Below are 17,640 nucleotides of genomic sequence, written 5' to 3' on the forward strand. Positions count from 1 at the left end.
TTGAATAAGTAACTCGATTATCAAGTATATCCGCTTTGGATTCTTTTTATATATTCTTGCTAGTAGTGATATTGCAGTTTGTACAGAAAATCTCCTCGGTCCAAAAGTATATCCATCGATCGACGTTACAAGGAGGATCTCAAAGGGAAAAGAGAGATGCGTGATTTCGAACGATTCCTCTCGAAAGGCTTTCAAGTGATCTCTCCTTGCGATTTAGAGTAGACACAGAGTCGGAATCGATTGCTCGTGAAGTGAACGAGCGGAATGGAACCCTCTGCCCTTCTGTTCGCTCGATTTACGAGCGATTCGACGATAACGAGAGGACTAACGACGGAAACAGAGATAAGATGTAAACGTTTGCGTATATGTGTTTTTATGTGTTACATGAAAGAGACATGCACAGGCTTCACCGCAAAGACGTCGTTAACGAGATTACTATTGAAGTTGCTTAATGTCAGATATTATCTCTCTTGAGAAACTTCCGCATTTGTTTATCCCTTACTTCCTATATTTCATTTCTTCTTCTTTTTTTTTTTTTTTTTTTTTTTAAATAACTCCAATTTGCATCCATGTTTTTCGATGTAAAATCAATTATTTTTCGAAATAATATTTAGTTCATTTTTAATCTCTTCGTTGCAGTTAAAAAGATGCACATTTATCTATTACATTTTATGCGTTGGATTTTTTTCAACGTACTTTCAAATTATAGAATTGTAGAATTTTACATGCAGCTGCTATCGAAGATCGGAATGAGGAAAGTTCAGATGGTAGTTGAAAAAAAAAATTTTTTTTTGAAGAATTTAATCACGGATAATACATTAGCTCAGATTTAGTCATTCAACGACTGAATAGTTATTTCTAATGAGTATCTCTTCAACTCTATAAGAAAATAAAATTGCTAAAAAACAAAAAATTCTCGTATTTTCCTGCATTTTTCCTTCATTCTTTCAGCCAAGTGCATAGGATGTTTTTAAAATCATGTGAAAGACAAAACGTTCATCCGCTGTGTTCCACAAGATGAAATGTGCGGTGAGTTGCGCTCGGATGATGAAGCACAATAAACTCAAGCATTCGAGACGGGATTGACAACACGTCACAAAAGAAACTTCGAACAGCCAGAAGAAAAAGCTCTCGAAGCTTTTGTCTTGTTGTTTTGTAAATGTCTTTTCAAGCGCCACTCTTATCCCGCTCTCTAGACTTTGTGCAAGTAGTAGGAGAAAACCATTTTCCTTATTCGACTTTGTATATGATATTTTTTTTTCTTTTTTTTTATTTTCTTTTCTTCCCCGTCAAATTTTAATCTGAATTGTTTCGCAATATTTTTGTTTTCAAAATAATTACAATATTTCATAAATTTTATATGCCCTATCTCGGTAATAGAAATTTCTTTCTCGTTAATTACAAAATTAAAATTATACAGTGGCTACTGTTATATCTATAAGATCCGTTTGTCTTAATGCTAGATCATAATTAAATGATGACATTTATTTTTTCTAATAATATATATAATTTTATAATAACGTAAGATATGCATTGTTCCAACAATAAGCCCAAGTATTTCATTGTGTGGTTATAGTAGTAGCGTTTATTATCTCGAACCTTACGTATTCTGTGGGAAGCCTGTCGAAACATCAAAGTGCTTTACGTGGCTTCGTGGTTAATTAATTCGCTCATAAATTCCACAGTAGGTATCATAGCTATGTATATACATCATTGTTACCTCGGATGTTCATTAAGTTACAAATTCAATCTAACTGTTCACTTTCGAAAGAGGCATCTCGAAAAGAAAATAATTTAAATATCAAATTTATATACTAATCAATCGAATATTTTGGAAATAATTAAAAATTAAAATGTAGCCAAATCATACATGACACGTGAATCAGGAAGGCATTTCTAAAGAAGAGATACGTGATGAAAGATGTAAGAGAGAAAGAGTGAGAGGGAGAGAGAGAGAGAGAGAGAGAGAGAGAGAGAGAGAGAGAGAGAGACATTGCAAAGATGGAAGAAGTAGGAGAACGAGAACTCAGCGTGGGGAAAGGTGATTACTGACGTCATGCAGGTGTATTAATAGGTCCCTTCTCGACTGAAAAAGAGAGATAGAGAGAGAGACAGAACGAAAGGGTAGTACTCGTAGGAGGAGAGACTCGAACGTGGCAAAAATATGGGGCCAAGCAGGTGAACAGGATCACCCAATGGCGTACTAGTCGTTGCACGTTTTCGTGTCTTGCTCCTCCCTATACGAGCTTTTGGAGGTGTGGTTTGCACCTGCGCTTGCGCTGCATGTCCCGCCCACATGCACCTGCGGCTTTTACGTTTGACTCTTATGACCTTCCGTGTTCGTTTTCTTTCGATGTTCGGCTGATCGGCCAATTGGAAGGATTACTCATAATTCTTTTCTATACGTGTATGTACGTATTTATAAAGATACTTCGATTTTTGTTAAAATTTCTACGACCTAGCGAAATCCCAGGTATAAAAATTTTTATAATTTTTACTAAAAATTTTTTATTTTTACTTTTTCCATTGTTTTGTTCTTTTATGTTTTATTTGATTAATAAAAATGTTTTATTACGCCAAAACTATTAGATATAATTACGTTGTTTGCGGTGATATATTATGATTCTTAAAAAAATGAATGCATCTTTTTCTCATAGATTAAAGTTTGCTATTGTTTACAAATAAGTTAGATAATTTTATAAACAACATTTTTAAATAATTATTAAACTTTCGTATACATTAGAAAATATAATATTTATTTATAGAAATGTTGTTACATGGTGTTGAAAAATGTAATAAGATTATCTATTAAAATTTAATCTTCAATTTGTAATGCGTTTTTATCAATGAAAATAAACGTAATAGAAAGGAATGAAAGTAATAAAATTTATTATATCCGTGAAAGCTTGATATCGAAAAAATTACATCGCATCATCTTAACCTCATTAAATCGTGCAATTTTTTTTTTTTATTAAATTTGAAATCATAATTACAATTCCAACATAATTTATTATTTTTCTTTTAGATTTTCTATACATCCATATAGGCTCATGATTTCTCATTCTGTCGCCTACGGAAAACTAGTAAGACTGAATTCGTTCTATCAGACGTCGATAGATGGCATTGCGTTTTCTTTGCACGTTGCCTTGGCAGTCGCGTTGCGGCGCTTCGACCGTAAGGTTGTCTTTTCTGGGTGAGAGAGCCCGCCACAAGCAACAGCCAATAATAAAACGAGAGAACACGTTTCTTCGACGTTCAACAATCTTTTCCCTTTTTTATTATCACTTAATAATTTCTAAATTTATTGTTTATCTCTCTCTTTTTCTCTCTCTCTCTCTCTCTATATATATATATATATATATATATATATATATATATATATATTTAATTTCAAATTTAACATTCAAACAATCGAAAATAAAGAAAAACAAAAATATTCTTCTTCTAAAGACAACCCCAATAATATAATCACAAAAGAAAGAAAGAGAGAAAGATTAGTATTAAAGGGAAAGCAGAAGAGAAAACGAGAGCGAGAGTTCGCCCTTTGCGCACTCGTGGCTCGAGTCAGTCGGTCCCTGGGGATATGAGAGAGGCGCACGCCCGGCTCCTCGATTCTCTCGACGTCAGTTAGCCGCGAGCTGGCATCGTGCGGAGTCATGTGTATTCATTCTCTTCTTCCTTGCTATTTATCACGAATTTTTTTAATATAAATGTGATTCATATATACTCGTATCTCATCCGTCAAATACACATACGTACATGTTAATATATATATGTATATATGTACAAAGATGAATGTGATCACTCGTAGGTTAATCGATCTAACTTAAGAGATCGTAAATATCATTGGCTTTTGTTTTCTCAAATTAATGTTATTCTTTTCGTTTTATGTTTAAAATTGGAAAAATTTTATAATAGTTATACTTTTCGAAAGCTTCGTAAAAAAAAAAAGGCGGGCTTCTACGTTCGAAACGTGCCGGTGATTGGTTGCAATCGACCACGTGCTCTCATACCGTGTCGTTATAAGTGGTGTATTGTGAAAAGAACTTAATATAAAATAAAGAGACGGAGAAGAATTTAAAAGAATAGAATAAAAATCGATCGAACGTTTAAGGACAACGTGTCATAAGGAATCTTCTGGATCTTTCAAGTTTTAGATCTAGATCTTTTAAGCTGATGCAGTAAGTACAATTCATTAACAATTAATTTCTAATATATAATTTAGCAGATATCTATAAGAAAAGAATTTACAATTTTATTAATTATATTTTATTAAACAAGTTTCGTAAGTCATATATTATTAACCAATTTAAATGATTTAAATGCTAAAGTTTTAATGTTTTTGTTTATGCACGTTTGATATCAATGAAATACTCGTGCTGTATGTAAACATAGATAACTTTCATATACATATATATATATATATATATATATATATATATATATATATATATTTTATAGAAGAGAACATTAATATTAAGAATTCATTAATAGAAAGATAAGAAATAGTTTACTTTAATTTCTTGATAATCTTAATGTATTATACATATGTATGAAAACTATTCTCAATAATATAAAAAAAAAAATCAAAGAAACCAAAATAAAGATATAAAGAAAGAAAGAAAGAAAGAAAGAAAGAAAGATTGTTAATGACATGATGAAGGAGAATTGAAAAGAAATATTTTCCCTCAAAAGACATCGTCATTGTCTTCGAGTTCAATTAGATTTCTCTTAACGATCGTATTAGACATTAATGAGAAGGCATCGATCTAATTGCATCGATTGTCAGCAAACCGCGTAAAGAGGTTGGAACCAAGGCTTCTCTCGTACGGCGAGCTTAGGCCTTTAAATGACTTAGCAGACAATTTGCCCATTAACTCAGGCAGCCTTTAGCCGTAATGGAAGCCATTGTTCGACCTATCTTGTCTGTAATATACAGAACGTGTGTCCTGTCCGTGTCCTTACGCGTGTGTGTATATGTCAACGCGCGTGCGATTGTAGTATATATAGGTATGTTGTGTATCTCTCTCTCTCTCTCTCTCTCTCTCTCTTTCTCTCACTCATTCACTCTTCCATGTACACATGCTCGCGCTCTTTCTTAATCATTATGCTTACAAAACATCGAGACATTCGTGATATCAAATAGATTATAATACGTGATGAGATCATTTTATTAAAAGTATGTTAATTAAATGTAATATATCGCAAAAGATAGCTCTTTGCCATTTATAGAAAATGTGTAAAAAGCATATGTCCAAGAAAAGAAACAAGTGACACGAATCAAGTCATTTGTAATTGTAACTTAATTGAATTTTTTCATACTCTCATTTTCTAAAAATATACTTCGTAGTTAATCGTTCGTTACTCAACATAATTACATTGTCTCCGCTCATATATTTAATTATATAACCAATCTCTAATTGTGACCTTTGTTTCTAATAAATTACATACTACAATTAGATAAATAGATAAATAGAAGACTTAAAAGTTGTAGATTTGAAATCGTTATTTATCTTTAGAGTACAGATTAATTGAAATGCAGTTTTACTTTATTGATTTTATCCAAAGTTATTGAATAGTTGCCTTAACATTTTCTAAGTATTATAACCTATCGTTTCTTTCTTTTTTTTTCACGAAATACTTATTTCAATTTACTTCATAAACATTTCCTTATGCTTATAGCTTATAAATAGATATTATGTATTTAAAAATATAATTATCGCTAATAATAATTTTAAGATATAATTAAAAACGTGATTGATGAGTTTCGTAGTATGTTTGCATTTATATGATATACGTGATAAATGGATGGAAACAAGCAGTTATCATTGACCGTCATAGTGAATGTATGCAGAAAATTTAATGCCTTTCACAAGTGATGCGAATAAAAAAATATCGTTAATGTAGAAAATTTTAATCGATCGTCGTTCTACAGCAAATAAATGTCTGACCTGTCACGTTATATATCAAAATATTAAAACATTCCAAACAATTAATTTCCTTCATTTTGAAAAATAGTAAATGTCCAACGAAAAAAAAAAAAAAAAAAAAAGAAAAAGAAAAAAAAAAAAAAAAAGAAAAGAAAAAAAAAAACAAAAAACAAAAAAAAAAAAGAAAAAAGAAAAAAGAAAATCAGTAAAACGTTCAATAACATCATCGAGTTTAACTATAATTCACAAGATGATGCACATAGAGAATGTACTATTGAGCATCCCTATGAAAAGGGGGATTTATGGAGTCGGCGCCAGCGGCGAGCCATGAAGGCGCGGAAACGTCCTGGCATAATCAGGCGTACAGAGTATGCTAGAAGGTGGCACAGGACTAACAGTTGGCGACGATGCCGCCACTGGTGATGGCTATGCCGGTGGCGGCGGCTCTACACGCGAACAAAGAGAGAGAGAGAGGGAAAGAGAAAGAGAGAGAGAGAGAGAGAGAGAGAGAGAGAGAAAGAGAAAGAGAGAGTGAGAGAGGAGAAAGGAGAAGAGAAGGAAGAATGCGAGTATAGCACGTATATATATATATATATTTATTTATGTATGTGTGTTGAGTGTATATATATATATATATATATATATATATATATATATATATATATATATATATAGTTGTGTATAGCATAGTCGTGCACAGTCCTTGAACGTGCGCTGAACAAAGATACAGGATATGCCTGGATCATTCGATGGAGCGCATTATCACATCGTCCGAAACTACTTTTAAGACTGTTGAGATTCTATCAACAAGGACGTTTTCTCTCTCTTTCTTTCTTTCTTTTTTTCTTTGTTTCTTCCTTTCTTCATTTCTTCATTTCTTTCTCTTTCTTCCTTCCTTTCATGGTAATTTTGCAGATTGTAAAGGTCTTCCTCCTTCGATCCCATGGATTTCAAAATTTTCGTGAAAGTATGTTCGTGTTTCGTACAAGGCTTGATTGATGGATACTACTTTTTAAGAGACTTTTATAAGAAAGCCTATTTAATTGGTTATATGTGACACATATTAATCTTTGCTTGACGTGTTTCTTACTATATGTCAAGGTCTATAAAACGTTTAAATATCTTTCGATCGCATATAGTTGTAAGAATTTTTTTTTTCTTTTTTTTTTTTTTTCAATACAATCCACGTTGAAATCATTCTTCGAAGTAACCATAGATGGACTAAGAATTTAATCGAACATATACAAAGAACATTGTACGAATATCTGATATTTTATTTAATTGTACTTAACTTCCATCGGCCGATGACATTCATGTACAAAGAAAATATGAGACAAGAAAGTCACGACTCAAGATTCTTTACGTAGCGTTTATTGGAGAAAACTGGAAGGGAGAAGGTCGAAGGACGAGAGAATGATAAGGGGGAAGGGTAGAGGGCAGTGGCACTCTATAAGGGAGAAGATGAGCAGCTCTCATTAAAAGTCGAGTATTAATATTTTAACGGACGCTTATCATTTGAACGCGGCGATGGTGCCCAACTTGCTTTATTTTTACATTAAAAGTAGAGGAATTGTATGTTCAACGATTTGATGCAAATTTACGTGCCAAATTTTAACTTGCAAATATTTTTATATAGTTAAAGAATATTTAAAATTGTAACATCCTTACAATAAGAACAATATTTATAGTTATATATTTACGATGAATTTATTAAAAAAAAAAATATTAGCTTTTCTACTAGCTAATGATTATTCCTATTATTATCAGAAAATGACACTACGCTTCAATGGTGATCAAATAGCAACGGATGGCAATAATTAAGCAATACGATCACGCAATAATTGCTTTACAGATTGCCATTTGAACGTTAATGGGATAAACGAATCGACCCGTTCGTTCCTCGTCCATCAACAAGCTTCACAAAGCTGGAACTTGTTTTCGCGACGCTTGAGCACCGCTGCATCATCTCATATTACATCCGAGATTAATATTAAATTTCACACGATGAGTGCAATTTCATTACCCTCCAACCTTCCTCGTCCTTCTCTCTCGCGTTTGCAACTTGCTTCCGTGCCTGCACAGATTCGTTATGTCGTCGCGTAATAAATTGTTCCCTCACAAAAATCGCCATTCAAATTGTCGTATCTTCAAACAATTTCAAATAACATCTAAACGCTGTAGTTGTTCATTTATCTATTTAGATTCCCTAAAAGCGACAATAACGTTGAAAAATTAGATTCGTTGAACAAATTGCTAGTTTTAGACAAATTAAATATAATCATAAATAAAATAAAGCCATTATATGAACAATATTATTTCTCCTATAATATTGTAAATTACGAAATGTATTTAAAATTATTGTCTATGGTATATATATATATATATGGTATATATATATATATATATATATATATATATATGTCATTGGTACTTCATGAATATCAATAATAAGTAATATTGCAGATAATTGGTAATTAAGTTTACTTAACAAATATACTATATCAATATCTGATTTAGGCATATTAAATTACGTATAAATGTTTGAAACTAATAATTTGACAGACGAGCTGTAGTTATATTTACATGATTTAATGGCTTATCTATCAATAGAAAAAAAAAAAAAAAAAAAAAAAAAAAATTGCGTTTGTTCATGTACCTGATATTAAATATAAGACGATAGATAATAGAATTTTTAAAGCATTATAAAAAATAATTCTTTCGTTAACTCTTAAGAAAAAATCATAGACTCATTTCAAAGAAATACTTTATGGATAAAGTAACACGTAAGGACAAAAAGTTGCGTTCTTAATGCGCGAGCCAACAAAAGTTAGAAATTAAGCCTTTATCCCAAGGCATTCGTTTGTACATACAAACCGCAAGAGGCATAGATACACATAACACAGACACAAAGATGCATGCAAGTGCTTACACACTCACACATATGATTTTATATACAAGATTTGCGTGTAGGTATAGGCGAACAGTGAGAGGGTTGACTGGGCTCTACACTCGATCAATAGCCCTCCCTCCTCCCGCTTTTCCTCCCCGGCTGAATGCATGCGATAGGCACCCCATTGCTATGCCACCCCGAAAGCCACTTTATATTTTAGTGGGAATGTTCTACAACCCTTCGAAAGACACTCTCGAACGGGCTCGAAACGTAGGGAAAGCCGTCGACGCGAGCTAGCGAGCGAGTACGCATCTCTTTCGCGAGGATCGCTCGCGAGCCAATGAATCGCATACAAGAGTTTCTCTTTTCCACTCTGCTTTTATATCCATCCTTTTATTTTTATCTTTGTTTTCCCTTTTCTTTTTAACTGCGTCTCTTTTGATTTTTACGAGTGCAAGTTGTTAATGATCGAAGAACAGATCGCAACTAGTTATCGATAGTGAACTCGATGATGATGAACCTAATATAAATATCCGATATTGTGACTTCATTGAAAGATTTTTAATACGCTTTTAATATCTTTTAATATATTATTGTTTTTCAATTTATGATTGATAATTTTGTCCCTGATATCTTTCTAAATAACACATCAAAACTACAATATACGGCGTTATAGCACGCAACGAAAATATATTGATAGAATAAAACGCGATAGAATACTTCCGTCTTATAGCATTTTAAGCAGAGTTCTTCCTCGTTACTGTACTTTTTGTTCCCAAGGAAACTACAAGGTAGGACATTATTCTTGAAAGAAAAGGTCGTTGGTGGCGATGGGTGGGGTTGGGTGGTAGGTACACCTGAATAGTTAAAAAGGTCTTCGAGGGAGAAACAAAGCTATGCTTCGGCGATGAATTAAGGGCATGACGTTAATCCTAACCACGGCACGCGGACATGCTATCACGACATGTCGTAAATAACGATGAGGTGGGTGGAGGAGAGAAAGAAGTAGAGGGGAGGGGGAGGAGGAGGAGGGTGTAGCATGAGGGTCTTTAAAGAAACATAAATCAAGGAATAAATTGATCCGTGCTACTTGGTACCAACGATCCTTTCTTCTGTTCTAATTCTTACTATTCGGAATTGTTTACAATGTAGTGCATTCTGATAGACAAACTTTCAATAACTTGTACAAGTTACGAAGAAAGGAAGGAAGACTTTAGACTTCCGCGTTAGTTCAATCCGGGGATTCACGTTATGCGGGTTTTAGCGAAATTGCATTAGGTATGCTGAGAAAAATTTGTCACTTCGTACTGTTTGCCAATAAAGTAGGACCGACGTAAAGAAGCTTCTTCGATTAAATCTTGGAAGATATTATCGTCGTTTTCTTAATATCGTTTCTTCTTTCCTTGATAGATAAAAAACACTTATTTCCATTTTCTCACCATTTCTCAAAACTATTGAAAACCTTATCAAGACTATCCTTTCTATAGCAGAATCAGTAATTATTCCTTGCTTATTAACATCTTATTCAATATTTCTAAAGAGATATTTATTGAGATCTGAATTTACAAGTTGGGAATCTTTCTTGCTGAGACAAGATTTCTCAAAATTGCTAAATACAAAGCGGTCGAATGGAAGGGGTTAGCTTGAGAAGGAAGGAACTGTCAGAAGGGAGGTAAACAAAATGGTAAAAAGTTATTGTCTTCTTACGAAGAGACGTAGAGAATCGCCAGCACTACTACTACCAAGCCTCTTCTCCCCGAAGAATATATAGCGGGAGAGAGAGAGAGAGAGAGAGAGAGAGAGAGAGAGAGAGAGAGAGAGAGAGAGAGAGAGAGAGAGAGAGAGTAGTTCTCGAGGGGGTGAGTTTTCTTTCCGGGTAGCTCAAAGGTCGTACCTACACGCCGTAAGAATTATACTGGGTCACGTTTTCATGAAGACGATGAAGAGTGGGGGCTGGTTTGACTTCGGCTCTTTTTCTCTTTCTATCTCATGCTCGCAAGGGTATAACGCAACCCCCATTGTTTTTCGACACACTTTCTCTCACCCTTCGCTGTTTGTAAGGAAGACAATGCGTACCTCGACTCGATTCCTTAACTCTTCCATCTTCCTCTCTTCCTTTCTCTCTCTCTTTCTCTCTCTCTCTTCCTCTCTTTCTCTCTCTCTCTCTCTCTCTCTCTCTCTCTCTTCCTTTCTCTCTCTCTCTCTCTCTTTTCCTTTCTTTCTCTCTCTTTCTCTCTCCTTCTCTCCTCTCTCTCTCTTTTCTTTCGCAGTCCTCATTAAGTAAATCACCATCGTCGCAACTCCGGCCAAAGTGAAAATTCCCCCATGGACTGGTGGATAGGGTGGGGTTAAAGTTCCGAGGGTGAGTTATCCCTTTGTAGAGCCGGAAATCCGAGCCAGTGAGATTAAAACATCGAGATACGTGCGAGCACGCGACTATCTTTCTCTCTCACTCTCTCTCTCTCTCTCTCTCTCTCTCTCTCTCTCTCTCTCTCTCTCTCTCTCTCTTTCTCCTCTTTCTCTCTTGTTTTTACACCCTTTCGTCTCTCGTTTAATCATTGTTTCTATCGTTAGATTTTTCTTTGATTAGATATTTCAATAATTAATATAATAAATTAAATCTCGCCAACTAATAATTTAGGTCAAATTTATGAAATTACCAACGAATGAAGTTATAATCAAAGAATTTTAAATACATGACATATTTTTTATTTGAAATTATAATTGACTTGTATTTCAAATTATTCTAAGACATTGTTCTTTGATATTGGCAACATATATTTAAGAAACTAATTAAAACAATATCATTGGATAATTAGTCGCATAGTTTTAATGAGAAAAGAACGCCGCCATTTGTATATAACCCCGCGAAATATTACTATTCACTTCATGTTTTATACATATAACGCAAACAACCGATGAAATGGGTATTGGTCGAATAAAAAACCGAGAGAAAAAGTGAGAGAGACAAAGAGAAAGAGAGCGTTGTGATCGTTTCATAGAAGGATCGAATAAATCGACGATGTGCAATTGCGTACGCATACGTACATATGTATGTATGTACATACATTGAGCACGAGTAGGCAAAAAAAGGAGAGAAAGAGGGTGAATGGGGCAGAAGAGGGGGGAGGGTAGGGGAGGGGGGGATAAAATCGTCGAAACTCAACCGCCATAATGACCCCGGATGATACGTGGTACGAGTGTACACACAATGACGATCGCAATATGCACCAAAAAATCATCCCCGATCGAGATTTCGTTTAATTAATTTTTTAATTACAAGTCTCATCGTGGCGATGAGTCGACCGGTATCGCGCGATGCGAACGGCTCTCGATCGCTATGGAATTTTTTTTCTTTTTTCTTTTTCCTTTTTTTTTTTTTATATGTGAAATACCACCCCTACGCGTTGGAGGTGGGAGAGATCGCGTCGTGATTATTAATAATTTTACAGAAATTATTTCTCTCGCGTTTGCTTGCTCGCCATCCCATTTGAATTTTATTCGTACAAAATCGTTTCCCGCGTCGTTGTAAAGTCTGTTTTCCTTGTGTTCATTTTTTTTTTTTTTTTTTTTTTTTTTTTTTTTTTTTTTTTTTAGGGGAACTGGGATGTAGCAGAAGTGTATTTGTACGCTTTGCTCTCTCGTACGCGAGCTCTTTCTCTTCGATTATTCAGCCCTGGAAATTTTATCTCATTTGTACGTAATTACCTGTAACGTTTATTTTATAGCTGTTATATTTTTTTATTTATTTGTATCTTGATATTGTATTTGCACAAATGTAAATGAATTCAATTTTTGTAATTTCTCTTATATGTTCAAGTTTCCTTTATTCATTTTAATTTCTTTTATTTTATATATACTTTTTATTTCTTATTTATCAAAACAAAATTATTGGATGGATTAAGATTTATGGAACGGTATTTTGCCTCTATAGCTATGAAGAAAAATGAGTAGCGGAGTAAGAAGCTAAGGGTTATGGGTTACAAGGTAGAAAAGAAGCAGTCCTCTTTCAGAGCCTTGGAGAAAGAAGAAACCAATGAGAAACAGAGAAAGAGAGAGCGTGAGAAAGAGCGAGGGAGAGAGAGAGAGAGAGATAGAGAGAGAAAGACAGACAGACAGTAGGTCTCTTTTATTAAACGAAAAATTGGATCGTGCTTGTCGGAATGCAATATTTCGACGGATTCATTTGGTGGAAACATTTCTTTCTCGGGAAAAAATTCAATCAAATCCAGAAGGTGACAGAAAGTAGAGAGAAGGAAGGAGATAGAATGAGAAGCAAGGGGGAATAGGAGGGAGAGAGAGAGAGAGAGAGAGAGAGAGAGAGAGAGAGGGAGAGAGAGAAACGGAAAGAGAGATAAACACGCAAACGGCCCACCAAAAAGTTTCCGAAAATACGATAAAAGATAACAAAAAGTAATAGGATATCTGAAAGATGAAGTTTTTTTAAATCACTAATTTTTATGTCACTACTATTTCTATGATCGATCGCAAAAAGAAAAACATTTAAGTTAAGAAGAAAGAAAAACTTTTAAGTTAAATTCCATTACAATGGGATTCATTGAATCCTGAACATAACTATCCCATATCCCATATCCCATATGATATGTTCCTATATAACATTTTTTAATATGCCATGCACACAAAGAAACAGATCCACAAAATAAAACCTAACCTATTAAAACACCATGGAACCACCTTCATTTCCAAAGAATTTTTTTCCCCTTCCGAAATACAATTACATTTGCCTCGAGTAGACCACTATGAATTTATAGCAGTCCCAATAAATTAGTCCATCCACTTCGCATTCCGTTACCACCGACCACTGGCAACCATTCCAAACTATGCCGTTTGGAAGTGAGCGACTTATTTTCCTGAAAACCATAAAATGCCGAAGAAAAGGAAAACGCAAAAACCCACTAATGGTATCTACCACCCCCTAAAAAGAATAGACGAAAAAACAATCTAGCCCCATTTACACATAGGGGTTGGACAGTTCGAATCGGCACAAGGCACTTTAGTTCGGGTTTAATTTAGCCTTATTGCCTCAAGTGGTATTGCATCGCGAAAGCGTCGTGGGGTTAAACTTATCCACCCAACCCCTATCTCCAAAACATCCACGAAGTCCATCTCTTTCACCATCAGAAAATGAAGTTACTCAAGATTACTCTCAGAAACAATGAGAAGGACCTTTGGTTTCTTCGCATCCAAGCCGATCCGTATCAGAAATTAGGAAACGAGCGAACTCTCTACCTTGATATCCTGTCTCTTTCACTCTCATTTAACAGACTCGCAATAAGAGTCTAGGTAGCTGCTACTCTTTCTATATTGCTATCCTTCGCTATCCAGCTCTCTATCCCCTCCAGAAATCGTCTACCAAACCTCCCACGCTGTCGCCAATCATCTAGCCGTCTCTTTCTAGCTTGGCACCTTCTACTCGACCAGTTTGTTCTCTCTCTCTCTCTCTCTTTCTCTCTCTCTCTCTCTCTTTCTCTTTCTCTCTCTCTCTCTCTCTCTCTCTCTCTCTCGCACTCTCGTTCCTCCGGGCTCAGAGCGAGGCAGAGGCCTCGTGTGGATAGAGGGTGGGTGGCTCGGATTCAATTATCCGATATTAAACTGCCCCTAACCACGCTCGTGTCGACCCCTTTGGCTGTGTGAGTTCAAATGGTTGTTGCTAACCCTCCTCCTCCTTCTCCCCTACCTCCTCACTATTCCAACCTCCCTCCCCCTAGAAGTATTAGATTGAATGGACTTGGTGTTGTACTTGCTGTTACCCGTTGGAGATACGCCTAAAGGTGGTCGTTATAGGATCGGTAGGATTTTCGTGTAGACCTTTTTTCTCTTTCTTTCGATCTTGATTTTTCCGTCTCCTTCTCGATGTAGTTCTTCCTTTTCCGATTGGATAACGATCTGATTTCGTTGCTACGCCGAGAGTGCCGGTGTCAGGGGGCTGATATTGTTCAATGCTCTGGACTTTTCGAACGAATTTTATCGAGTTCGATAATGTTTCAGATTTCATGGAAAAAGTGTGAACAATTGTTTGAAATATTTGATCGTAAAATTGCTTTCAAAGCAATACGTGAAGCAATTGTTGATAAACTGATTTGAGATCAGGATCTTCCTTTGTATTTGGAAGACTTATCCTTTTTAGATTGTCATTGAAAGTTGATCCAAGTTCTAATAGGCCATATAACGAAAGGTATCGCGCGACAAATACGAAGGAAAACTTCCTAAGTGGATACTTTTGATTTCCGAATGATTTGTTATCTGAAGGAAGCAATCGCTCGTACGATTAACGGTCTCCATGTTAGTTACCGACGAAGTCGAAAGCCGATGGTTGATTGATAAAAAAAATCAACTTGAAGCGAAGGTGGGCAGTACGAGTACGGTCAGAAATGAGAAAAAGAGAAAGAGAGCGAACAGGACCATTTATTCAGCTTACCGCAGCGCCACGAGCGGTGCATTAACCGATTGGAAGAGCGATTAAGAGCGGCCATTCTTTTTCATTCGGTAGATCGGAAGGTCTCTAACGACGAGGCGTTATTTATTGCCCTTTCCAGCGACACTTGGCGCTTTTAATCGAAGAGCCCAGTTTGGCTTCTTTATAGTTAACTATGAGACGATAAGACGCAAGATCGATTTTGTATTGTATTGATATTTCGTTAAGATCGGTCGATTATCGAAAGTAAAAATTTTTTTATACGTATGAACTTTATCGTAATATTAAATATGCTTCGTGATTTCAAGGATGTGTCAATTTGCATATAGTCTTATGGATGTTACCTTTCTTTTTTGAAAGAGAATGCATTACCGTTGTTATAAAAGAAGCCTATCATAAAATGACGGAAGTACTTCAGAAAGGACGAAACGCAAAGACCGTGGACTGCCGACGTAGTCGTCGAAGTCGATGGACGCGTTTTATCGTGAATGTGCTAAAAGCAAAATCTTTCTGATACAACCTCGGAACCTTTTAGCGTCTCCTCAAGTGAAATTCAAACGAAGTTCGAGAACGTCCAGGATGGAGAGAAATGTCTAACGCTCACCACGATCCATCTCTTAGTGCTCTTTTCGTGACACATTTCGAGCTCGATACTTTTACTTCTATTTGCAATTTTCAGAATGTGCGGAATATTTTCGTATAACGAAATAAAATTTGATTAATTATTAATTTGATTTTTAATAACAATGAATTTTGAGGATATTATAGCGATAACAGAAATCTGTTGAATAAGATTATTAAATAAAAAAAAAAAAAAAGTAAGAAATCTTAAGGTGTTAAAAGATCTTAAAACAAACTAATAAAACGAAGATTTTTCATTAACGAAATTTAACTATCTTCGCGTTACAATAAACACATTGTCTTCTAGCTCATTTCTATTCCCTTCTAAAGTACTTCCCATTAAACAACGTGACTTCTTCTCGATAAGAGTAAAACGTATTTTGCTAGAGAGTAACGAGTATACGAAACGTTGTCAAAAGACAGGGTTAAAACGAAAGACGGATAGGGTGAAATAGACGATGTAAGAGAGCAAGATAGATATATAAGGTTGGGTGTTGGTAGAAGTCGAGCTTTCCGAAAATCCGCCTTAGTATGGTAATTGATTTAATTTGGGGGATGAATCCACCCTTAACGAACGGCGCGCCGCCTCGATGGGGGTGGTGGGGGTGGGAGGTTGGAAGGCTAAAGGGACCGTAAAAGCACTACGACGTCTATTTGAGGCGAGACGAGTGAGAGAAATTTAGAGACGAAAGAGCGTCCACGCGAGAAGACGAGCGCCTGATTACTAACGATCTGATTAATTCATGATTTTTAATTAAGGGGAAAAGTGTGGGAGCACGGTAGGACGAGTACAACGACAACGACTACGACTACGACGAGGACGACGAGGACGACGACGACGACGACGACGACGACGACGATGACGACGACGACGAAGACGACGAAGACGATGGCTCGGCTGCGAGATATGGAAGATTATTTAACCTTCCGTCCGCAAGATGAATTTGTAGGAGTAATTATTACGGGCATAATTATGAGATAGCGTCGTATCATAATTATCGGGGCCACGTTCTTTTTTTGTGTACGAATGTTTTTCTTGTTCACGAGTGGACGACGTTGTAGGATCGTAAAAGAAAAAACTTTATATAAGAATCAAATCTAAAGAAAAATTTTTTATATAGCAATATGACTGACTACAGTTTGTATTATTCATTTTAATTATGAAGACGTGAAATGCGGCAATGTAATTAATTTTCTTTTTTTTTTCCTTTTTTTCTTCTTTTTTTTCTTTTCTTTTTTTTTTTTTTCATGACATTTGTCAAAATCAAACAACAGTATTTCGAGGAAATTATCTTATTGACAAATTATTAATTATTACCGCGAGCTTCTTATTAGGTCGCGGATAATTGGAAAAGACTCTTGTATATGGATAGAAGAAATGAAAGTTATTTATATATATATATGTCTGTGTATGAGTGTATGTGTATATATATATATATATAGAGGATGGGTGTAATCCGATGAAAGGAAAGAAAAAAGAGAAAATAGGAAAAGAGATATCAATAGGAATGCTTCGATTTAATTTCCAACGATTCCGGTAAGCTCATATGCAAGCCCATTTTGCCTGTTCGCATTGGTTACGATTCTCTTTTTGTCGGGAATCGTTTTATATCTCCCACTTATTGATCACTCCCACCGCAAATTAATTAACGGCAATCGATGTGGCCTCGCCGTTATTACAAACTTATTTTCCAATGTATCTCTTTTTTAACCGGGTCTCATTATGTACCATTTCTACCTCTTTCGCTCTCTTCTTCCCTTTC

The 17,640-nt window shown here is 35.3% G+C and overlaps 1 protein-coding gene across 8 annotated transcripts in view; it reads left to right on the forward strand.

The window, feature by feature from the left end:
• Positions 1-3,532: 3,532 nt before the first annotated feature.
• Positions 3,533-17,640, forward strand: part of LOC124952839 — a 92,608-nt gene continuing 78,500 nt past the window's right edge. For 3 of the 8 annotated variants that reach the window (XR_007102022.1, XR_007102021.1, XM_047503334.1), the window contains exon 1: positions 3,555-4,181. Coding sequence is in view for 2 of the 8 variants with exons in the window: in XM_047503334.1 (XP_047359290.1) it covers positions 4,177-4,181 (5 nt within the window). In the remaining 6 variants the exon portion in view is untranslated. Of the gene's footprint in view, positions 4,182-16,636; positions 16,878-17,640 lie in introns of those variants that run through there. The other 5 variants (XR_007102024.1, XR_007102023.1, XR_007102020.1 and 2 more) reach the window with 5 other exon arrangements.

This window comes from Vespa velutina, chromosome 11 (assembly GCF_912470025.1).
Source record: "Vespa velutina chromosome 11, iVesVel2.1, whole genome shotgun sequence".
NCBI lineage: Eukaryota > Metazoa > Arthropoda > Insecta > Hymenoptera > Vespidae > Vespa > Vespa velutina.